The 25,866-nt window shown below is 41.2% G+C and overlaps 1 protein-coding gene across 3 annotated transcripts in view; it reads right to left on the reverse strand.

Annotated features, from left to right (window-relative positions):
• The window catches only part of TTLL5 (tubulin tyrosine ligase like 5), a 141,365-nt gene that overhangs the window by 53,291 nt on the left and 62,208 nt on the right, over positions 1 to 25,866 (reverse strand). For all 3 annotated transcript variants that reach the window (XM_063333497.1, XM_063333498.1, XM_063333496.1), the window contains exons 26-30: positions 23,975 to 24,108; positions 23,225 to 23,338; positions 22,411 to 22,821; positions 20,731 to 20,921; positions 2,529 to 2,683 (exon numbers count right to left, since the gene is read on the reverse strand). In XM_063333497.1, coding sequence (XP_063189567.1) covers positions 2,529 to 2,683; positions 20,731 to 20,921; positions 22,411 to 22,821; positions 23,225 to 23,338; positions 23,975 to 24,108 — 1,005 coding nt within the window. The remainder of the gene's footprint in view (positions 1 to 2,528; positions 2,684 to 20,730; positions 20,922 to 22,410; positions 22,822 to 23,224; positions 23,339 to 23,974; positions 24,109 to 25,866) is intronic.

Genomic DNA, 25,866 nt, shown 5'->3' on the forward strand with positions numbered 1-25,866 from the left:
GCCTAAGCCACCATTTGAGTGGGAACAGCGCCAACAGTTATAGATAAAGTGACAAAAAGAAATAATCTCAAAATGCACAGCAGTGCAGACTTATAAAATAACATTTTAACATATCCAGAACTGTTCTCTGTCTCTGTATTACAAGCGCAAGATCTCCTTTGCCTTTTGGTGAGCAGACTACTGATTCGGCACTTCATCTCATAGAGCCAAAAGAATTCAACTAAAGAAAGGAGAACTTATTTTGAGAAACACTTAGATAATTCAGCACTGGGTGAGTGGAAATTAAAGAGAAGGAAGCTTTTCAGTAAGAATAGCCTGAATCCTATAGATTGCAAGCATCAAAACAAAGTTTTCAAACAAACCCCAGCAGCACTGAAATTGCTTAGAATTACCACAGAGCCATACAAAAACTGTAAGGACCGAGTTTCAGAGCCAGATGTTTGAACTGGAGCCAAGTACAAGCCAGATAAGAGACCCATTTACAAAAATATTTCCATCCTTGCTGAATTCTACAACTGATAGACCAGAACCTTAATGGAACAAAACAGGAAGCTTTTCTTCAAACAGCCATCCAGCACTAAGCACAGGCTGACACCCATCAGATGACCCTCTATGAACTGCTGGCTCCAACGTAACAGATCAAGTAGCAAGACAGACATTTACAATACAAGATAGCCATCTCCATATATCGCAAGCTTTATATTTCTTTCAGAATTCTCTCATTAAATGAAATATCACAGCCCAAGTAATCCAGCACTGCCTCAAGAATCCCTCTTTTTAATTTACAGATTTACATAAAACTTTTAACTCCCAGTATTCTGGACGTTCGATACAAGCAACCATGAAGATATGGTAATTCAATAGAGGGTCTTAAGGCACCTTTCTGTCTCTTGCTCTGAGGATAAAAACAGAGCAAGTGAAGTACTGAAAGACCAAATGGCTCATAAAAGTTTTGAAGGTGGAATTTTATACCAGCTGTGGCTGGACAATTCTGAAGTACTTTTGGATTGCTGTACAAAATAGAATAGAATTTCTAAAGACGGTAAACTATGCATACAGTGCTAAATGAGACGCAGCCCTGGAAATCGTTCAGCGTGGAGTTCTGGGCATTAAACAGTGGATTCTCAGCTCTACAGGTACCACAGAACTGAAATTATTTCAGAGCAATGTGTTAATTACAGTGTCTTCTGCAGAGTTCTCCAACAAGAGATTTTGACGATGAGTAATCCTTTTCCAGCTATGTCTGTAAGTCCAGGCAGAGGTGCACGCAGAGTTGAGAAAGGAACGGAAGCTCTAGGACAGCCTGCACTCTGCTGCTCTCTCAAGCTATGTGGGAGGGGAAGGCAGTTTACACCTGTTGGATAGGTTCTTTATTTGGATTAGGTAATAGCTCGCCTGGCTGGGCTCCAAGAGCAGAATCACCACCACCTCTCTCAATAACTCTAAACCCCAGAGGCAAACATTGTGCTGGAACTGAAACAGGCCAGGAATTCATTTCTCACATTCCTCTTCTTTAGGCAGGATTGAAAGCAGTGACTGATGAAATAAGAACAATTTTACTTGAGCTTTCCAAATCCCATTCCAATCCTCCTATTGAAGAGCCCATTTCGGAAAGGACGAACACTCAGGTCACATGCCTTTTGCACTGTATGTCTGCCTCTCTCACCTCCCTCCCTTTTCCAGTAGCATTCAAGCACCAGTGAAAAGAATCAATATTTTCATGTATACAGTGCTTTCCAGTCCTAAACTCGTGTGTCAGAGAAGCTCTGCCTCATTAGTCTATTTTAAAAGACAAAGACTTAGACAAAGGAATAAATAATATTTACTGAAGTGGCAACGGAAGAACTCAGATCTGCAGCAGTTCTGGGCCTGTATTCAGCCTAGTCTACTGGAGCAAGCTTGCGTTGCTCTTAGCTGCCAAGATCCAGAATCCTTGGGGTAAATCTTTCTGCTCTTTCAATCCCAGGAAGAATGGTTTTATTGCAGAATCAGTCCTTTGCCCCGAGTCCCATGAGTATATCACCCATAAATATAAATTCCAATGTCCAAAATAAATAAAGAGCATGAAGAAGCCATCTGAAAAAGAAACTTTTATGAACACAGCAAGATGCTGCTCTATCTTTGAACAATCTGAACTTGATATTCAAGGGAAAAGCATGAAGATGAGGCCTTAGCAGAGATTTCTGCAACATCAGGTTTAAGTTTACATTCTGCATAAATGTCTCAACACCAGCACACCTCAATTTACAGATGCAGGGATGAAAAATGATCAAAGAGAAACAGACATTTCCCTTTCATTCTATGTGTTCATCCATGCCATTATTTCACCATGAACCTGCCAGCTCTGGGAATATAGCTCTATTTTCATAGGCCTAGTTTCTAGGACAGTCCTGAGAAGAACCAGTACTAGGCCCTTAGATGTTATCTTCTGAGCAAGAAGCCAAACAAAATCACAAATGAGCTCCCGAGTGCATCGCATTCTTCTTCAAATAGCTGGAGCAGGAACTTTAGCAGCAACTTTAACTTACCTGACTGCTGAAGAGACAGATCTTTTGTCAGCTATACGAGTATCTGGCTGAACAGCCCACAAGGACCCTCTTTTGTCGAGTGGCGACGGGTAGCTCTGTGGGGCAGCTGCATTGCCTTTGCTTATAGCTCCACTTGCCAAGTTCAGGTTTGTTAACTAAAGTGGCAAAAAAAAAAAAAGGACATCAGAAACAATTAAAAGCCAAGAAATGTGCAAAAGTGTCACTAAGTAAACTGGATAGAGTATTTACAGAGCTCAGAGGGTAGTGATTAGGGGCACAGAGTCTAGTTGGAGGTCAGTGACGAGTGGTGTTCCCCAGGGGTCAGTACTGGGTCCAGTCCTCTTCAATATATTCATCAATGACCTGGATGAGGGGACAGAGTGCACCCTCAGCAAGTTTGCTGATGACACAAAGCCGGGGGGAGTGGCTGACACACCGGAAGGCTGTGCCGCCATACAGAGAGACCTGGACAGGCTGGAGAGTTGGGCAAAGAGGAACCTTATGAAGTTCAACAAGGGCAAGTGTAGGGTGCTGCACCTGGGGAGGAATAACCCCATGCACCAGTACAGGTTGGGGGCTGACCTGCTGGAGAGCAGCTCAGCTGAAAGAGACCTGGGAGTCCTGGTGGACAACAGGATGACCATGAGCCAGCAATGTGCCCTCGTGGCCAAAAACGCCAATGGCATCCTGGGCTGCATCAAGAAGAGTGTGGCCAGCAGGTTGAAGGAGATCATCCTCCCCCTCTACTCTGCCTTGGTGAGGCCGCACCTGGAGTACTGTGTCTAGTTTTGGGCTCCCCAGTTCAAGAAGGACAGGGAACTGCTGGAGAGGGTGCAGCAAAGGGCTACCAAGATGACTAGGGGACTCGAACACCTCTCTTATGAAGAAAGACTGAGGGATTTGGGTCTCTTCAGTCTGGAAAAAAGACAGCTGAGGGGTGACCTTATCAACGCTTATAAATACTTAAAGGGTGGGTGTCAGGAGGATGGGGCCAGGCTCTTTTCAGTGGTGCCCAGCAACAGGACAAGAGGTAATGGGCACAAACTTGAGCATAGGAAGTTCCACCTAAACGTGAGGAGGAACTTCTTTGCTTTGAGGGTGGCAGAGCACTGGCACAGGCTGCCCAGAGAGGTGGTGGAGTCTCCATCTCTGGAGACATTCAAAACCTGCCTGGACGCGTTCCTGTGCAACCTGCTGTAGGTGACCCTGCTCTGGCAGGGGGGTTGGACTAGATGATCTCCAGAGGTCCCTTCCAACCCTATGATTCTATGTACTAAGAGACGTAAGACTGCTAGAGAAAGGAAGTCTTCAGAGGCAGAGAAACCGTACTAGTTGCATAAAGCAGTGCTGGACGCCAACAGCCAGAATGCTTGAGATGAATTCGAGTACCAGCATTAAAACTACAACCCTTCCATTCACAAAGAAGGAAAGAGACAAAGACGGGGCAAAATTTGCAAGGTAAGAAAGCAACATCATGTTCCTGCTGTGTGTAAGTTAACTCTATATGCATTAATCAAAAGCTAGAAGCTCTTATTACACTGGGCAGAGACCAGAGTGTCTGCCCAGTCATCATGAGCTGTATCACTAAGCCAGCCATACGCATCTGTTCTCTCTCTACCCCTCTCTAATCATACATACAGGCAAAACCCAACGGTGTAAGTATCTTAGATATAAAATTCCAAACCAAACTAACACACACAAAAGAAACCTCTTACCCAACCACTTCCAAACTGTTCACACAAGTAAACGCACTAGTTAATGATAGCCTAAAATCATATTAGGTGTATGTTTGTTACATCAAGCTCTAAAGAAACTATGTGTTTTTAAGTATATAAAGTGTATTCCATTGTTTCTTTCTCTGGAAATTCTTCTTGTGTTGATCTTCTTGAAAGATCAAAATCTGCAAGCAGACACTATCTGCTGGTTTACTGAAGAGTGCCTAAATACATAGCTTGTGAATTCCCAGCTTTGAGATCTTAACTATGCTCTTTCACCAAAATTTGTGCGCAATTACTCAAACAAGTACATACCAGCTTAATTGCAATACATTGTAATCATACCTACGATAGACTTGTGCAGGACTGCAGACTTCATATCCTCTGACTGAACTCAGGAACATGAGCTAACATTGCAACTGGCAGCACAGTAGGTTGCCACTCCTGTGGTTTAGTAGTACAAGGCATCTGAGCATTCTGTAAATTCAGAAATCTTAATTCCCGCCTCAAGTTCTCAGCTCTGTCCTCTCCCATTTCTTGCTCCTTGTCTGTGTGTCATTATTCTCACCTAGTCAGTGAGTCAGTCACCAGCTTCCACATTTCTGGTGTCGGTCTCCTTATTCTGCTCAGTCCAGTTTCATTCTTACAGACTTCCAGCCCTGGCATCCCCACCATTTCTGGCCCGAGCCACACCATTTAAGGCCTGGAACTTTCCATGGGAGTAGTTATTCCATCTGTCCTCTCACACTTTTGTTCTTAGTTCCTCTTCCAGTTGCTCACATGTCTTATATTCAAGTGGTTCTAGTTTTATTCCCCTCCTCAGCCTGCTGCTTTTGTCAACCTCTATGTTCACCCAGTCCCAGAATGTGGGCTCCTCACTAGACCACATTTACCACGTTGCCATTCTTTCAGCCTCTCTCCTTTCACTCAAATGCTTCTCGGTGTCCTCTCCAAAATTATGTCTAGGTCTAAATCTCACGACTTCCTTGTCCTAGCTCTTCTCCACACCTTGGCAGCATTCCCATTCATTCCACATTCAAGTCAGACAGGCTCCTAACCCAACACGGACCAGGACACGGAGAACACAGGAGAATGGGGTCTCAAGCCTCAGTACTCTAGAGGTGCAAACACAGAGAAATTTAGTTTAGCATCCTTAGTGTGGAGGGAACCTTCAGGAAGCTGAAAAGCTCTGGCAGGTGCTGCTGAGTATATTTCCCCTGAAGCTTTTCAGATAAGTACTGTGCAATCAAGCTTGGATAAAATTTTAAATTGCAAATTGCTATTCCAAAGCATGGGAGATCCACAGATTTAAAAGAAAAGTTCTGTAGATATTAAAACACATAGGGTATTTTTTTTTCTATCCAGCCTTGGTTTTGGCTGGAACACTTCACCTTGCCTGAAGTGTTCTGAAAACTGAACATTAAACACAGAAAACAGTTTCAGAACATTACAAGCAATTTAAAACAAGATCTTACAGTGGGCCTTATTGGGCAAGCTTAGTAATAGGCAGTGCTACTCATCTTATTCTTATATGGAAAACAGCATTAGGCATCATTGTGGTGCCTCTACCTCACCCTTAAATGTTGTTGTCTTCCGTAGAATTTAGTTAAAATCTAAAGCATTTTCATTGCAGTCACAGAAAGCTTCAAATTAGGTTTAGTTCTGATTGTGCCAGGCACTATACAAATACCTAACAATGACAGTTTCTGTCCACAAAGAGTTTATTGTCTGAAAAGAAGCAAGAATGGCAAATGAGGCAAACACAGAGGCCAACGTGGTAAATGAAATAGGATATATACAATTCTTAGCTTGTCAGCAACTGTGATCACAACTTTGCTAACACATCCAATGTGTGAAATGAAGATTACGTCATCCAATTTTCTCTCCTCATCATCTTGATACCAAGAATTATTTAGCCTCATGAATTAGCACCTCACCCCTGCTCTATTAATGTGATATGCTTTCCTCTCTAATACTGTGTCATTGTTTATTTGAAAGCTGTCTTTCTAAGCAAAGCAGGTGAGCAAATAGCTTAGCATGGGTAGTAGGGACATTTCACACATTCCAGAGAGACAGGTGTTTAAACTACAGCAGGATTAAACACAGGCAAGGGATTCAGAATGAGGGAGAGAACACCAGCAAGAGTATAAGGCTTAGCTGCAGCCAGCCCACCCAGATGGGTGCTAACGCTTGTTACTGTGCCATGCGCTGAAACATTTCAACTGCTATAATTAGCTCGCCAGGATGTTGCCTTGGTGAATTGCTGGGGCACCCCCAGTACAACTGTGCTCAGTAGAGTGGCTTCATTAGAAAATGTCACCAGTCCTCCTGTGCACCTGATGAAACCATATTCTTCCCTTTATAGAGGCAAATACTTGGCAGCAAATCAATTGTTACTTTGCCTGTATAGCACCCGGACCAAAGCAGATACCAACATCTCCATAAAGAAGAGCTTGCAGCTTCAGAAATTGTGGTAATGGAAAACATATACAAAAAACCCCACAAACAAACCAACCCACTCAACCAAAACCAGAAAAACCCTCACCAAAAAAAAACCCAAAACAAAACACCCCAAAAAAGACCCCACAAACCAAAAAACAAGAAAGGCAGGCTAATGGGGTTCAACAGGAAAGGTGGTAACTGGTGTGAATCTACAAGAATAAAGTTAGTTTTCAGATTGAGTTGTATCAAAATGGGTTCAGTTCTCCTGCTTGGTAAGATTCCTGTTTTTCCACTAGTAGTGAGGGAATTCAGAATACTTTTTCTGACATTGACAGTATGACAGGAGACCTGTGTGTACTGCACTGCACGCTTCAAACATCCCTGTTTTCAAACATCTTTCCTCACATTCTCTGGAGTCTGCAAAAGGCAAGATAATACACAGCTAATATCTCTCATGATAGAATGATTCAGAAGTTTTGCCACAATTTTTAAACTGTTGGGGACATCAAAAAGGTCACATGTTGAAAGGAACATGCTGAGTAAAGAACACAATGGGATAGTAAATCCCAAAAAGCTCTCACGGAGGCAGAAGAGCCAACTTGATGTATTTCTATTTATTATCTAACATCAAGAAATAGGGGAGAAAAGAACATGTGGTCTGTCACACCCATATCAATAAACATAGCCTTGTGTTAGAAAACCTAACAGCACATATATGTACTGTTATACTTAGTTCAATACACTGCTAATAGACCAAAAGACAAATTATTGCATAATACCAAAATACTTTATTTTAAATTTTTAAGCATTACAGGGTAAGTTTATGACTGCGATACACTTGCCTTCTTGACAGCAGAGACACAGAAGTTTGAAAGAATTGATCTCTATTCTCTATTGATCTCTGAATAAAGTCTTACTTTATTCAGAGAAATTCATATCTGACTAAATTTAAGATTGAAAGCAAGGCCACAACACAGAATGATATCCAAAAGCACTGGATATGAGAGATGAGGGGTTTGGTTTTGTTAATCTATTTTATAATTTAAATAGGAAATACAAAATCTCCAAATACAGATAGGAAGAAAGAAAGTTACAGGATAGAATTTGTTTCTAATGAATAGCATCCGACAGACAAAGACCTATTGTATAGTACCTTTAAGAAATCACAAGCAAGGGTCAGAAGAGGAGCTTAATATCTTTCACATTTCTGATCTAGATTATATTATTCTTCCAACAGTTTCCCATTATCATATTGAAGAATCTTTTTTCTATAATAAAGTGAGTATTTTCATTTTGATCTTGTCTAATGTTTCAAATAAGCTAAAGCAGCAAATATTAACAATGGCCAAAATTTTTTTAAAAAATAAAATAAATAATTAAAAAAAAAACCCAGTGCTGCAGATCAGCCTCCATAGATTCAGGAAAAACCTCCTAAAACCCTGAGTGTTTCTCTTGCTAGTTTGCAGGAGTCAACCAGGGTGAACAAGGACACATCATCACTAGAAGCTGTTACTCTGTCCCTCTGGCAGAGAGTGGAAGAGTGACTTAAATTTTCATTACCAACATGCTGAACGGCAGAACCTGAGTTTCACTGGTCAGTGTGTTACAACACTGTGCAAGCAATCCACTACAAAATACACTCTCCAGTTGGCAGGTTTAGTACTTCTCTGCCAGAGGCCAGTGCATATAAAGTGCCAGGGACTGGTATCTACAAAGCCTAAAGACCATTTCTTTTACTTGGAGCCAGACTTGCACCATCTCCACACATTTCACATTTCCATTTTGTTCTTTCTGATTGGTGAGGAGGAAAAGAGATCCAGAGTTCAAGCCATATGTCAAAGATCAAGACTAAGAGATATGCCAAAAGAACAGTCATCACAGGCCTACATTATTGTCTCTTCCCAAAAAACCTTCAACACAATGAAAAGTTCAGTCTGAAACAGAAGGAGACCTAACGCCACAAAGTTTTCAGCACAATCTACCCTATCAACAAGTTTCAAAGGTATATATGAACATCGACAGTTCACTGGGAAACCTTTTCCTTTAAAGAAAGATTGGACAGGGATTGTGGTAAAATACACATAAGACCACTGCTCCTCTGCCTTATGACCACACCAGAACCTTTTGATTTTGATGCCTCAGATAGGACAAGATGACACTATATCATAAGCTCAAAGAAGGAAGCATTCCACCAGCAAACAAAAATGTGCAAAATGTCTCATCATTTGTAATATCTTTTCCTTCGCCTTTTGATCTATTTTTCCTGTGTACTGAGCTCAACTCCTTCAAGACCCTTCAGTCAATCCCTGATTTTCCATTTTATTACTTACCGTTCATCCAGCAATGCCATCTTTATCCAATAGCTTGTAAAAGAAACGTTTCTTTTCTTCCATTACCTGGCTTCCATATTCACTGTATTTTCATCTGCCAAGCCTTCCTCAGACACACATACCCCTGCGGCTTTCAACATCAGTGAAATACTTATATTCCCAGGAACAGAGGGGAAGAGCTAACAACTTGCGATTAAAAAAAAAAATTTTTAAATTTGCTGCATTCTTTGTTATATTTTGTTCTTCCAGCCTTTACAGATGACTATGACTAGATGCTACAACAATCTAAATGTTCATTGTTAATCTGTCCTCTCCCCAGTCTGCGTGTTGCATTTTCTTGGCTTCACCACGGAGCTCCCATGTCCATCTGTGATCTAGCGCAGGCTAGATCTTGACTTGGTTTGACAGCACCCAGGTCTTCCAGTACTATTGGAAACAGTCCACCTGCCTTGCCTTCCTTAATATATCAAGATACTGGAATCCAACAGGCCATTCCAGTATGGGAAGCATCACGGATCTTAACCCAACTCTTTCCTTAAGAGGCAAAGGAAACCACAAATCTCTAACGCACACACACACACTTTCCCTGTCTGAATAGCAGCACAAAAATACACCTAATACAAATTCCTTGAAGAAACCATCTAATACAAACTGATTTTTTTCCTAGGGCCACCTTTTTGTTACCCAGGCCAGCTTGCTGACCACACCCCATACTAAAACTCCTTCATTTTATATATAGATTTGAATTTGCAGCAGCAACCAGCCAGAAGGGAAGAACTGGGGCTAACAGGCTGGGAAGTGTGAAATCTGTGTGTGTACCAAGGCTGATCTGGCTAAAGGCCTGTGACATTCCTTCTCTCCTCATGGAGCTTACCAGCTTACAGGATATACACATGCATACACAGCACAAGTGTTCCAGTCTCCAGAAAATGTTCCAGACAAAGACCTGCCAGAGACATTCCTGGGAAACCTGACAAACTTGCAAATTCCTTTGTAGTGTCTCCAGCGTATGCATCCATTTAACAATGAAAAAACCCTCCAAGTTAGTGCTGCTGCTGTGGATGGCTGAACTCTCCTCTTCCTTCTCCTGAAAAAGTCAGGCTTTCATTTAAACACTCTCTGCCTCAAAACTTCCCAGTGGGAGTGATTTTGATAAGGCACAGTCCTGCCAAACGTTTGATGATCAGGGTGTAATCTTTCCCATAACACGAGCTCCAGTTGCTCAGCCTAGCCCATTTGGTGACTCTCTGCAGATGTTGCTGCATCATAACAAAAGCCTCTGCTCCTATTCGCTTTGGAGCCTCAGAGCAGAAGGGGCTCAATTCGAGCACTGCAGAAACTACATTTACATTTTTGCTTCCTACAACCTCTGCTGAGACCAGTGATATTACTGCTGATGCTACAAATCGGTTGTATTAAAACTAAGCCCAGCTCCGGTGTGAACAGCCTGTGGATGAGGAGGAGACAGGGCCCTGCAGCAGTGCAGAGCTGTGTGAAAGAGGAAAGACAAACATCCCTCAGACTTCATCTCCTGGCCTCTTGCTCCTCTTCCTAGTTACAGTGAGATGCCTTTTTCCTTTACACTTCCTTTCCCCTCCATCAGTGGAAGGGTAAAAGCCAACCAAATGGTTACATAAGAAAAATAACTCTGATTAAGACTCAGATAAAGCGGGTTGAGTCAACGCAAGGGACTAACACTGAAAAAACCCTTTAGCGGGGAAAATATCCCCACCAAGTTTCTGCAAGTATTTGCCGCACCCTGAGTTTATGGTCAGTCACCATGTTGCTCTTCCTCAGATCTAGAGCTGAAAGACCTGATACCCACTGGGACCTGTACAGTGTGTTTTGGCACACTGGCAATTTGCTTTGCGGCTCTTTTCCTCTGCTGAAGACAAGACAGGTACCACACTGTGTAATTGAGACAGTTAACTGAGGAGTGGTGTGTGTTCAAATATTGTTGTAGCTGATGTTAAGCTGAAGCTTGCTATTTTGGGATTCCTGGGGTATCTTATTCCCACAAGGTCACTCTGGGGCACTGTAAAGTGCCCCTTCCAATTCTTGGTCACTCCCTCTCACCTTTCCTAAGGTTTAGTAAACTCATCTGCTTCCTGTTAATTTCCACCTTCTCTCCAAATGAAAAACGCAGAATGAGAAGAGTGCCCCATCCTCCTATGGATCTGTCAGTATGTTTGCAGGAATCCTGGCTGCTGGATATTGGGCATTGACTGACTGCATAGCAGAGATGGAAGCAGCTCAGTATAGTCCTTGCCTGGGTGGTCTGATGTTATCCCTGTGATTAAACTCCCTGGCTAGAAGAATTGGAGCTACTCCCAATGATAGCTGGGTCCTGAAATCTCACACTCTCCCTCACAGAGAGGGGCGGAGCTCCCACCAGGCTTCCCCTCCTTCTCTTCTTCCCCCTGGTGAAGCTGGCCAGTTTAACACATTCTTCAGTTCACTAGCATTAATAACCACAAAGTATTACAGCCTAGTAGATATCAACTGCAGCCCCCCACACGAGCCAGTGATAGGGACCTCACGCAGATCCAACATTGCAGAAGAAAACCTTCTTTTTACCTTACAGCATACTTCAGAGAGAAGTAGCTATTCACAAAGAAAAAGACACATATGTATCCAGATCCAGCCACCTGGCTCCGGATCTCCACACATGCTGTGCATTTTAATGTCCTCCTCCCCGTAGAAAGTCCCGCAATACAAGCACACGGAAATATTTTATGCTAAACACACATGAAATAAAGACTTCAGGATTAATGCCTGGTAAGAAATACGGCAGAGGGAAAAGAAGTCTGGATTATTTTGGTCCCAGCCTTCATCCATCAGGAAAGGCCAATGGCTAACAGTAGGTCCAGACAAAAAACCCTTCTTGTAGCTCAGCTGTCCAAAAGTAATATAGTAGCCAATAAGGCTCCTATATCACAAATCGAGGCAAGCTGGCAATTAAGCCCCTATACAATGAAAGGGGCTTAACTGAACTGCTATCTTCAGCTTCGTTCCCCAATTCACCCCCAGTGCATCTACCTTGATTCTCCAATAGTACTGTTACTATCTTAGGCTCATGCTTGGCAATGGGCAAACTAAACAAGAAAATTTCAGAATAATTGAAAAATTGAGTTGAGTATCATTAACACACTGACAACACTCCAGGTGAACCAACTACACATACTGACAAAGACATCATCACTCTAAAAATAATTAGAAATTGTTTACATTCCATAACTAAGGAAATCACTAATTTCAGATACCGATTTCTTCATAAGTGTCTCAGTAACCCACTTATACTAAAGGAAATATTTAGCTTGACTATTGTAAAGCAACGTAGCAAAGAAAAAGTCATAAATATGGAAGCAGCAGCATAGCACACGTTCCTCAATATTAAAGACAAAAGGTCAGTTCAGAGCAATGGCCCATCAAGCTCGCTATCCTGCCTGACATATTTCAGAAACGGAAGAAATTTTAGTTTCCAGGCATCTAACAAACACCTAATTGATAAGGAAAATTAATTTGTTATTTCTGTATGTTAAAACCTAGGGAACTATCATTTGCATAATGCTCATTATTCTGAGGTTACTATGGCCTGTTAAGCTTTCTGCTTTAGTGGTATCTTGTTGCAGGAAGTTTCAGAAGGTAAGCATATTCTGTGATAGTAACTATTCACTTTTATTATCAGTTTTTACTGACGTCTTCCTACTAAACTGAGTATACCCTTCTTTTTATGAGAAACATTAATAAAATCAACTTTTTTTACCTTGTCGTCCACTGCTCTGTATAATTCCTACGTACCTATCTCTTTCCTAAGCAAAAAAAAAAAAACCTTAATACTTTCACTTTCTCATTAAAAATGCATTTTGCAGTTAATTGTTGTAGTCACTTATCTGAGAGTCCCAGATATTTTTCCTGAATTCACTTTAGGAATGGCAACCAGAACTGGAGGGAGGGCATGTAATTGATACTTACTAATTACATACTATTTTCTATCCTCTTCCTTAAACATCGTAGTAATTGTTGTTTGTTGCCTTTACTGCTTGACTTAGAACAGGTATCTCCACTGAGCTTTCCACAACAAAATTAATTTTTTTTCTTCCCTAAATGATTAATTTGAAGCTTATTACTTTAAGCGGTTAAAGTTATTGCTTGCCACGTGATCAGTTATTTGTAAACACTGAACTTCATATGCCATTGTCTTGCCCAGTTAACACAGTTAAATTTCTCTTAGTTTTTCTCCTAGTAATCAAAAAAAGAATGCAAACATACTGACAAACCACCAGGAGGTAGGCTCAAGTTTCCAGACACGTAACTTCAGAGTAACTGAACATCTGGACACTTGCAGCCCACATTATACTGAAGGTAACAAGAAGTTACCTCATGTAGTAAACATGAGCTGCACAAGCATGTGTTCACATGGATGAACGCCATAGAGCAGTTAATCTACTGTAAATTCACACCCCATATTACCTTGCAATAGCTTGCTTTTATATTCATTCTTTAGGCAATAATATGCCAGTTATTATGAACCTCCTCCTTTCAAATATTTAATTTTACCCTCCATCATACACATTCTGTATTCTGTCTTCAGTTATCCACTTACTGTATAGCAAACTGGCTAGTTATTCTTTTGTTTGCTTTCTGGTTTCAACCTGTAACAAAAAACTTTGCCTCTCACCCTGCAGATACCCGGCTTGCTTAACAGTCCTTGCTGAAAACTTGTCAAAAACTGTTTTGAAAGTTTGAACAACAAGAACCAGTTTCACTAGATGCCATTTTTCTCCATTCAAAGAATTCTAACGGATCAAGACACAGGTTGGCTGTTCTGGAGTTTTTTGGGGGTCTGAATTATGTTTATCGGTGAATTAAGATTCCATTTTTATTTCAACTTGATACGTATCTGCTAGTGGAGAAGGACTTGCTGCTTAAATTTACAGGAATCTTTAGGGTCCTTATTACGGAATCACGGAATCTTCAGAGTTGGAAGGGACCTCTAGAGATCATCTAGTCCAACTCCCCTGCTAGAGCAGGATTGCCTAAAGCACATCCCTCAGGGCTGCATCCAGGCAGGTCTTGAAAATCTCCAGAGTAGGGGACTCCACAACCCCCCTGGGCAGCCTGTTCCAGTGCTATTACAGATAAGCACATTTGTTGCCTTTTTGTCCTTTGTAACAGCTTTAGCACTGACCACACCTTTCAGTAGGAAATTTGTCACTTCACTGTAACATTTCTGAACTCCTAAATGTATGTCATCCAGCCACAGAAGTCTCACAAAACATTTTTTGCCTATCTTTTCTCCTAGGAGCTTCACTTCGTTACCTGCAAAGAAAATGTATCTCCTTGGTATCTACTATAGTGAAAAATAGCGCAAAAGAAATTCAGTATCTCTAATGCCCACATCCTCCAAAATTTGCGTCTACAGAACTAGACTACATCCACACTGAATTAAGAAATTAATCTATCAATAGCTTATTTAAGGAAATCTGATTTCCTATGGCATCCCCGTGTGTCTCCCTGGACAATAGCCACATCAATTCACAAGTCTGCTACCCATGATATCTTCAAGATCTCTGCTCCCTGTGTCCCCCTAACTTACAAGCAAGAAGCAGCACATGTTGCATCTAGTTCCAAATTAGAAGCCTGTTCACTGCTAATTAATATATGCATTCTGACTGGCTAGGCAGCAGTCCAAACAGAACAGATATATTGGACTCCATTTTAGCTCTCAACTGAAACACTCATGGGCCTTGCACTTCTACACACTTAACATTCTTCACGAAACAGGTAAGAAAGTACTGTCCTCAAGACTTATTTAGTTGAAACTTGGGGAATTTGGACAGGGGCTTTCTTTCTTACTTGTTTTCTCATAACGCTTTGAGCTCACATGCCTCCTTGTTATCCTACTCAGACATGAACTTAGAAGGTTAATGCTGCATCCTCAGAGGCACACATTTTCCATAGAGATCTCTGTATTGCTTGCTCCCAAACATACTGGGTAGTTAACTAGAGGAACGCCTTTTTTTGGCTACTGTGGCTACTGATACAGTTAGATGGCAAGTACTGCAAAAATCAGGCAGTGTTTGAAAGATCTCTTATGGATAGAAGTACATACTCTCACTGTTTGTCATAACCTCAAAATCAGCTTTACTATTAGATTTTACGTATTATAAAAACCATTGTAAATATGTTTTTAAGTAAATAAAATGGAATTAAATTCCTCAGAAGTAAAAACTAACATTAATTACTAACAGCTATATTTAACAATAAAGATTCTCCCTAGCAGCTTCACTGTGTTTATTTGTAATGCTGATGATTATGATCTTTCATAACCTAACTTGAGATTGTCACACTTCACTGTGTCCTTAAGGCAACATCTTTTCTGCAACTACCATTAGAGACAGTTACAGAAGTTACCCAAACAGCTGCTCCTTTTGTAGTCTATGAATAATACTGCTCCTCTTTCCTCTCTATCCATCTCTCTCGTTCCTGCAACTGGGCAGTAAGGCATCATACATACAATGATGCAGGGGATTAAGTAACGATTCTTATGGGTACACAATTTCTACTGTATACCACTGTGAAGGCACCCTTGTTTATTTTCATATTGCAAGCGTGAAGATGCACTGATAAAATTTTATACAATATAATGAAAACTACTTTTTGAAAGCAAAATGTTCTCACACACTTTGTGAGGCAGTCTGTAAGGGCTGAAAATTAACTGTGTACAAGGGAATGAAACCGCATATCAGTAAGGCTTTACCTTCCTACCATTTCCACCTCCCATATTATAAGAACTGTTCACTTTTTGAGTATCACTGTGAAGTTCCCATGAGGTGTTTCACAAGTTAATGGAGAGGACCAGCAAGACAGAAAACTGACATAATCACAAAAATCTTGTTTTTAAGACAACAGATTTTGAATACCTTGTTCAAAGCTTGTCAGATACTTACACTTAAAGTTTTCCCTCTGAACATTGCCATTTCAGCAGCAAGTTAGCTTAATAAACTAAACTGATCTAATACAGAGGGTAGAATACACGAGTATAATAAAGAAAGTGTGAAACAGGTGCTCTGTGCAGGGATAGGAAACAGTGAAGAACAGCAGGGACTGAGGAGTGACAGAGGTGGACTCACAATCAGAATGGCAAGATCATTCCAAGCACAGCTGTTGAGGCTACATTCCTGGGAACCCCGGAGACCCACACTGATACACGGATACCAGAAGTAATTCTCACAAGAATGGGAATGGAAAACAAGCTTCCCAGCTGCTCTTGGAAGGAGGCAGTGTATTCAGAGTACCCCCGCCCCCAAGACACAGCTGGGCACAACACAGGAAACCAAGGCACAGCTAAAGGCATTCAACTCTCACATAGAAGTTCTTGCCCTTGGAAAAGAAACACAGTCCACATCAATAGTAGTGTTTTCAAAAAAGTCCCTCTTTCACACACCCCCTCCAAATCAATCGTCCTAATCTTGCCATTAAACATAATTAAATCCAAATATCAAGTGCCTTTCATACCAGCCAGGTACTTTCCAAAAAGGCAGACTAACTCCAAGTTTCCAAAGTGGCTTTAAACAATTGTACTATTTTTATTATTTAGGTGAGTGATGTTCTCTTCCAGCGGTTGTCTTCATGTCAATTTGTTTTAGAATGCTTATACTTTAAAAGGACTACTATATGTCAAGTAGCTTAAACAGAGGAGAGAAAAGGGGGAAAATAACAATTCAGAGTCTCCTGTCTAAAAATGCACAGGAAAGTAGTGCCCTTTTTAACTAAATCACCCTCATACAAGCCCTATCTCTAACCTCTCAGCTTTCAGTCCCCTACTTCTCCTGTCCTGAAGCCACCAGGGTCTCATAACCCAGGGTCCCCAAACACTCCTGTCCCAAGTCTTTCTCCCTTTCAACTCATACCAACAGTGTTTGACTTCTAACTTCTCTCCAGCTGTTTACTAAATCCTCTCCCACATGTTTCTCTATCTCTTCTGCCCCTATCTTCCCGATTCCTGGTTCGGATCAAATCCTTGTCTGCTCAAGCCTATAATGACACAACATTCCCAAATAGCTTCACCGATATTTACCCTTCTGCAAATCACTTTCCAAAGCACCAGCCTACTCTGTAATGCCTACACTTCTCCTATTCATTCAATCCACAGTCCATTCAAATTCAAAATTCAAACTTACATCTATAACTATGGCTCAACACCAGGTGTCCCGGTTCCAGGTCCCTCAACAATGCACCCAACCCTTGCTTAGCTCCTCCAGTTTTGCCTGTACAGGCACTTGCTACCATGCTGTTATGCTTTTATTGTATGCAGGTACCTCTTGTCACTCTTCATTGTCATGGCAGCCTTGTCTCCCCACAGAACTAAACCCCTTGGTCCTCGTTGCAAGATTTTCGTAAAAGAAAAGCCATCCTCAACTAAACCATCCAAATTTTCATACTAAGCAAGCTTCAGATTTCATCTCTCCAAAAGGATTACTGCAGAAACATGGTGTCATGGTTTCACTTGGGATAGAGTTAACTTTTTTACTAGCAGCTGGTAATAGTGCTATTTTTTGGATTTGGGATAAGAAATATCCCAAAACTGGTGGGTTTGGTTGTTGCTAGGCAGTAAAGGCCTCATATGGAGGCCCACTCCTCGTATCACCTGCACAGCAAGCAGGCCAGGAGGTCAGAAGAAGGGAGAGGATGTAGATAGGACAGCTGACCCCAACTGACCAAAGGAATATTCCATATCATCTGACATTCTGATCAGCATAAAAAGCTGGGGGAAGGAGAGGATTTTTTTTAGAGTTACTGCATTTGTCTTCCCAAATAACCCTTATGTGTGATGGAGCCCTGCTTTCCTGGAGATGGCTGAACACCTGCCTGCTGATGGGAAGTAGTAAATGAGTTTCTTGTTTTGCTTTGCTTGAGTGCATGGCTTTTGTTTTACTTATTAAACTAACCGTATCTCAACCCATGAGTTTTTCCCTCACTTTTACTCTTCTGAGTCTATTCCCCATCGCAACCTGGGGGAGTGAGCGAGTGGCTGTGTGGTTCTAACTGCCAGCTGGGGTTAAACCACAACACATGGCCTGGAGAATCACAGTAGAGAACAGATCTCTAGAACTGAATGGATGCAGGCTCAGGAAGGAAATCCATTGTCAGATAGTGTTCCAGCTCTAAACTTTCCACTGACTTGTGAATCCCTTTCTACATGGTGACAGAAGACCATTAAGATACAACTCAACCCATGTTTCTATATTTCACTACAGAAGCAAAGCCTGCACAAACACTACGTAGCCAAATACAAAATACACCAAGGTCACTCAGAAAAATCTACACTGTCTGCTAGGAGTTGAGGTCTTTATTGTTTGCTTGCCACAAAGAAGGGACTTAGCACCTTCGTTCTCCTTCTATACATTTCCCACCTCTTCTGTGGAAAAGTATCTTGGGAGAACCCAGAAGCAAAAAGCAATGAAGACACATTTGCCATGACCAACACATTTCCAGAGCTACCACTGCATTTCACAGCCACTTTCAGACTTGCGTATGCCTACACTGATTGACTGACTGGTGGCTAAACAGGGTTCAGCCTCCACCATCTCCACTTACCAGAGTATGCTCCTTTGTCACTCAACACAGCTATACTCAGGAAGCTACACAGCCCTTCCCATGTAGATCTTTGAATTCCTCTCTGGTTTCCCCCTTCTGCACTTCCTAATGTAACCAGCAGTAGCTAGCTATGGGAGGAATACAGAAACTTAAAAAATCATCTTTACAAATGGTAGCCCAAGGGCAATTTGAGTTCTCTAGACAGACTTAAGAAAGTTAGACAGTTGGAGCCAAGTGGAAAATGAGTGGTTTTAGGGATAACGTCTATGAATTTCTTTTAAAAAGTTCTTTCCTGAAAAGACTGAAATGAAATAGATGGAGTTCTACTTTTTCCCAAATATTTCTTTAGATACTAATTTTTACTCAAGGAGGCAGCTTCCATCATATATTTATCTTTCAACAAATTGGCATTTCCTGAATGAAAATGTTTCACTGCCGAATTTTTGAACAGTTTTACTAACGAAGTTTAGCTTAAAAAAAGCTGAATTCTGATTTCATTAAGAGAACCAGACTGACAGCTCTGAAAATTACTGAACAAGCAAACAAACTTCTCCTGATGTTCCCCATAACATTTAAGGCTCTGAAAGATCAAATTGTCTAAGCAGGATCTGGCCTGATGCAAGATCAGGCCTCAGCAACACTGGTATATTCACTGCTCACATACTCTGATGAGTCCAACATCAAGAAGGTTATTTGTTTTTGTGACTTATCCCTTAAAGTTCAAGACCTATCTGAGAAGACCAGGGTGCCTGTGTTAGTTTTGGAACTGCCCGGACTGAATTAAAACCTTGACCTGGATGCAGAAGGGTCCAAAAATCTATTCAGCTTCCTGGAGTTGTAAGTGCACCTCACCATTTGAAAAAGACATGTTGCTAATCATCTAACCAGATATTCAAAATCCAAACATAACACAATAAAATTGAAAAAGAAGCAAAAAGCAGCAAGTAGCACCAGCTATTGCAACTATTAAATATGCCTCAGAAAACTTAGCAAAACATCACTGTTAAAACAATACTTCCAAAACCAAACTATTAGAATGAAAATACTTAAACTGTTTGTCACTAGCAAGTAAAGAGGAAAAAAATTAATTTCCAAAGCCAGGTACCTATTTTGGAGAACCTCCAGTTGGCAGCTTAATTAATGAGAAGTGTCCAACTTGAACACCTTTGATGAACATAACTATAGCATATTATAAAGAAAAAAATGATTACGAGTATAGCCATTTAGGACATAACTCAAAAAGATATATGAAACTAAGAATTCTACCAGAAGCCAATGTAAATTTCATAGAATCATAGAATCGGAAGGGACCTCTGGAGATGATCTAGTCCTATGTCTCTGCCAGAGCAGGGTCACCCACAGCAGGTTGCACAGGAACGCGTCCAGGCAAGTTTTGAATGTCTCCAGAGATGGAGACTCCACCACCTCTCTGGGCAGCCTGTGCCAGTGCTCTGCCACCCTCAAAGTAAAGAAGTTCCTCCTCATGTTTAGGTGGAACTTCCTATGCTCAAGTTTTTGCTCATTACCTCTTGTCCTGTCGCTGGGCACCACTGAAAAGAGCCTGGCCCCATCCTCCTGACAGCCACCCTTTAAGTATTTATAAGTGTTGATAAGGTCCCCCCTAAATTTGATCTATACCACCATGTTTAGCAAAAGGATTATCATATCCCATCCTAGTAAGTACTTCATTATGTCTTTAAAATGTTATTGGAACACAGAATTTACATCAGAACCCATTCTGCAGACTTCCATTCCCAGCACTGTGATGACACACTGAAGGAAGGAGGAAGGAAATTGCATGGAAGTACAAATCTGAGAAAACTTAGTTTTATTGTTTAATAAGACCAAGCATGGATTTGGTTTTTGTAACGTAGTTTCTAATCCTCTGCCCAGTCTCGCATTCTTTTATAAAAGGACTTTAGCAATATTCTTGTCATCCCACAGAAGATCAAAACTTGTCGCTGTGAACACTTCAAAACAACAATATGACAGAAAACTATTTTCATGAGATTTAATCCTTCCAGCGTGTCTCAGCCCAGCCTAGTGCTGACACAGAAGTCTGTGACAGACTTTTCTGTTGTCACAGGGGCTCTAGCTTTACTGCTTACTTACCTGCTGTGTAAGGAGACTGATGTGGCTTGGTGGGGAATATTGACAGGCTGCTTGCTTTTCTGCTAGTTGCTGCAGTTCCGCTGCTACCATACTGGGACTATAACGTTTGCCCTGGGAAGAAGTATCTTCTGCATCTTTGTGCATCCTGGCTGAGCCCGCACGCTGCCCACTTGGACTGCGATGGCACAAACCTACGAAACAAACATTTGGATATGCTTAGTAAGTGGTATATCCGACTCTCTCAGCCTGCTGATCACAGAGATATAAAAGCAGTTATGACACTTTCTGCAGATTCTAGGGAGAACACAGCTTTCTATTGTGCATGGGTATTGCCTATATGAGCTTCTGTCAATTCTAAACCCGTATTATCTTCATCATAACATATCTAATGGCACCCAATTGCAGAGAATATTGGCTGCTGTAACCTAAGTTAAATCTATCACGTTTTTCCTTAAAAACAGATAGATACCTTTAAATAAGCTACTCAGTTGGGAAGTCAGATTTATTTTAATGCTAGAAATGCTGTTCATATACAGGAACCCTAGTGAACATGTGCTGACCCTGATCTACAACCTAAAGCAAATGTATACCATCATTTAAAAAAAAAATAATATATATATATTACATTTTATCAGAACCACAGTTGTTAGCCTGTGCGTGGTTCTCAAAACTTTCCAAATAGATTAAAGTCTGCATTAATAAATTCCTACAGTTTCTTCTACTCTCCAGATTCCTTACACTCCAAAGCTGCATTGCTCAACTATGTTCTACCCCAGCCTGGTAAATGAAAGGTCTCTAGATCTTGTATTTAAGATATCCTTGGATATGGTAGTGCTGAAAAGTCCTAGAGAATGAGATACAGTAACGATTCATTCAGATCTTTCATTTTTGGAGGTCTTGACACACCTTTAAGTATTCAACAATTATGACGTTTCATTAAAGGATTTCTCTGCACTATAGATAAATGCAGAATTAAGAACAGCACATAGACTGAGATAGGACTTCTGCTAACCAAAACTACATTAAAAAAATCACTAAAGTTAAACAAGAGATCAGTAATACAATCAAGTGAAAATATAATAATACTTCATTTCCCAGCTCTTTTCAAACAAGTTCAACAGCTGAGTTCAAAGTTCAAGGCTGAGGGGAGACCTTATCGCTCTCTACAGCTACCTGAAAGGAGGTTGTAGCAAGGTGGGTGTCAGTCTCTCAGGGAACAGGTGATAGGATTCAAATAGCATAAAGTTGCACCAGGGGAGGTTTAGACTGGATATTAGGAAAAATTTCTTCACTGAAAGGGTTGTCAAGCATTGGAAGAGGCTGCCCAGGGATGTGGCTGAGTCACCATCCCTGGAGATATTAAAAGATGTGTAGACATGGCACTTAGGGACATGATTTAGTGGTGGACTTAGTAGTGTTCGGTTAACAGTTAGACTCAATGATCTTAATGGTCTTTTCCAACCTAAACAATTCCATGATTTCCTGTTCATCTGCTCAATAAAAGGGGTGCCTTTGTACAAACAAGTGCTGCTTCCTGCACTCCTCCTTTCCATGAGAAATTTAGCACCATTCAACAAGACTCATAATTCTGGAAATGTAAAATTTCTACCTACTCCAGAACAGAGATTACACAAACTCTGTACTGAATTAGCAGGTTATTATGGATCCCAGAACACTCACCTACTTTTGCAGAGGATGGTCGGGACAATCTTTGGCTGTAGATCTGAGCAGCTCTCGGAAAAGATGAGAATGGGCCAATGGTGTAGCTACCAGAATGACAACGATGTAACCCTGCAAGGCTAGAAGACTGATTGAACGCTGTGTTTCTGAAGGCAGAAGAGCTGTCAGGAGCTGTGCTCTGTGAGGAGGGCAGTGGGGACAGGGACTGAATCAGCCTGGGACCAACTGGAGGAGCTGGCAATGAATGGTGACCAGGCACCTGTGAATTTTCAGAGGCTGCAGGCTGAGATGGTATCCAGGAACTGGTACTTCTCTGGAACGTGGCACCAGACACAGAGGAAGAAGCAAGAGGAGGGTCGCACTGAGGTAATTTCACTTCAGCATTTAAGGAGGAGGTGAGTCCTTCTGGAACTACACAAAGATAACGAGCACACTACATGAGAAAAAGCTGTTTTTCAGGTCCTTTGACTAGTATCATCACACCAAAGATGCCTCTACTTGGACACGCTGAAGCCAAAATGACCTCATCTACCAGCAGAGACAAGAGGCTCTACATGATGAATATCGTCTTTCAAAGCTTGCCGTATCTAGATTTCCCCCCACAGAAGAGCAGCTAACTCTTTCATACTGCTCACTCTACAGTATTTTTTCTCAGGTTTAAAAGAAAAAACCTGCAGAATCTTCCACAAAAATGGGCATTTGATCCTTCAGTTTGAACCCAAAAAGTTCCAACCTCTGTTTAAAACAGTATTAAAGACAGTATATGCATTCATTTTTTTTTTTTCTTGATGATGATTTGAGCCAGTTCACTTACAGGTAGATTTAACTTCTTTGGGTTTGTAGCCTTTTAACGCTCCTTCTGCAGGCAGATCTGCAATTGAACTTTTGGGCTGATCATCTTTTTTTTTTTCCACCACCTCAGGATGGTCTATAACAAAACCACGGAGTTAGGAAGTAGAATAATGCAAACAGTGATATTATTAGAAGGAGGACTGCAGAATTTAAACCTCGTTACAACAAACTGTCTTGCTAATGTTTACTGTAGACCATGCAACTCTTTTGATCACAATTGTGCTGTCGTGTACAGTAGCATGGACTACTGGACTTGTATGGCTGGCACTGTACTTCCTTCCATGGAATGCCTAATTAGGCTCAAAAATACAGACTCTGCCCTCCGATGGGTATGCTCACTGTAGGTAGCACAATTTAACAGGCCTTGATTTCTCTCATACCTTACTCTGATAAGAATGAAAGTAATGAATGATAAGGATCTGTTCGTTTCAAATTTCAGTGCCTTCATTTTGCACATTCTCACTTCAGTCGTAAGCCACCATATCTAGTTACTTATAAATGCTAGTCCAGATTCATCCCATTTCACTTTTTAGAAAGTAGGGGTGCAGTTACTCTAGTCTTCACACAGAGTCAGTTAAAAACAAACAAACAAAAGATATGCTAACTCAAGAAACCCGAATAACATTCTGGAGGGGTTGTTCTCTTTCCATAGACTGAGGTTAAACTGGATTTGTCTGGACAACATCACCTCAGAACCGCCTGCAACACTTACCCCCTTGAGGCTGTTTCTCTGACCGGTTACTAGTGTGGCTGGATTTTGTGCTTGCGGAGTTTGTTCCTAGAAAGACACTTGCCGACTTGCTTTTGTGTGTGTAAAATGTCAGCACTTCCTCCAGGTCACGTTCACTACAAGAAGGAGAGAAGAATGGATGTGAGGATTCTATGCTTTTTCTGTGTTCACATAACTATCAAAACCAAGAAACAACAAGGAGGCTGAAGAGGGGAGTAGGAAAAAAAAAAAAAGGTATGAGGCCAGACAAGCTAATGATTTGCTCAGTTCTGCAAGGTAAGAGCAGAAGCAAAGGGACATGCCTTGGTTAAACCTGAGATTCCCATTGAAATGCCATTTTCTTATGCAGTGGAAAATTCGAGACATTCAGAAGCCTTCCCAGGATAAATAAAGAGCAACTGAAAACTCCAAACACATTTTTGGGGAGATGAGCTCAACAGGAGAGATTCAGTTCACAGATAGATTTGTGAGTCTTCCCCAGGTGCTCTCTAGAACAAGCAGCTAACTTGTTCGTAAGAGAACCCAGCTCAGCCTCTGTTTTAGTCACTGCTAGAGGTTTCAATTCAACACTGGGGCAAGAAGAGGAACGAGGAGGGAAGAGCTTGCCAATTAGCCAAAACTGCAAAATTAGCAAAACAAATAGACCAGTCAATATTTTTGTGAATATCACAAGACTTGCGTACATTTCTCATTTTCTTTAGGGAAAAAAAAAAGAGTTTAACTGCCCCAATGTTCTAAGCGTCTGTTGATCCCAAACCAGTATCAGTTCCTTGGCCATTCATATTAGAGCTTGTGCAAACTGTAATTCTAACTGTTTTGATATCTAACATGCTTTCCTTTTGCTTTATAGTGTTGCCTCAGCATTAGTGAGTGGGTATATGGCAGAGCAGATACCAAAAGCAAGAAGTATAGTGCCAGTAACACTACAAGAAAACATAACACAGGAATATAAACTTGCATAGCAGCAGTTATAGTCCTTCAAAATGTCCTCTGCATATCACGCTTGTACTAGTCTTAGCTAGCCTGAGCTTTGGTAAAAGCAATGTCTAAAGCCAATCCCACTGGAGTTTGGACCTTCAGGGCATGCTGCAAATTTAACCTTTTCTCCCAAACCAATGAGAACAGAGGTGAAGAGGAAATGTAAGAATGAAGAGTTGTTGTTGGAAAGGTGTTCTAAGCTTTTAAGTGAACTAAGCAGCATACGTATATACTTTTACATTGCACTGAGAAAGTTTAGAAGCAATGGTTGTAGGATGTTCATAACTAAACACAATGCCATCCATGTGATATCAAAGTTAGAGTCAATGAGACAATCCCAGTTATTAAGTGGCAACATTTATTATCCATTTTCTCTAGTGTTGCATTCACTGTACTGCAGAACAAACGCTCAAAGTAGAAATCTGTCCCCTTTGCTTAGCTCCAAAGGACCAGCTCACTGATTTAAGCTTCAAGCACAGCGCAAAGTAGTGTCAGATATCAGAGTTTTCAAACATACCTGATACTTCATAAGAAGCGGAAAGATCATCACTAGAAATTGTCTGATTGTTGGCAAACTGGCTTTTGCTGTTCTTTATCACTTGGGCAGATGATCCAGCAAAAATCTCCAGCCCCAGCCCAGACTGTGCATCAGACCATGATGGCATGGTTGCCAACAACATGGAAACAGAAGAGTATGCACTTCTGGCCCAAACAGCCATCTCTTAGCATTTCTGGCAAAAAGCAAAATGACCTGCCTTAGGAGGCAACAGTCATTTTAGTGGCCAGAGATGTCAGAGAACCAAGAACATGCCGTGGGCCCATGTGATCTGCATTTCTAGTGACAGGAGTAGATGCTGTGGTATATGGTAGTCAGATATCTTGAGAAGCATTCTTTT

The sequence above is a fragment of the Chroicocephalus ridibundus genome, chromosome 4 (assembly GCF_963924245.1).
Source record: "Chroicocephalus ridibundus chromosome 4, bChrRid1.1, whole genome shotgun sequence".
In the NCBI taxonomy this organism is placed as follows: domain Eukaryota; kingdom Metazoa; phylum Chordata; class Aves; order Charadriiformes; family Laridae; genus Chroicocephalus; species Chroicocephalus ridibundus.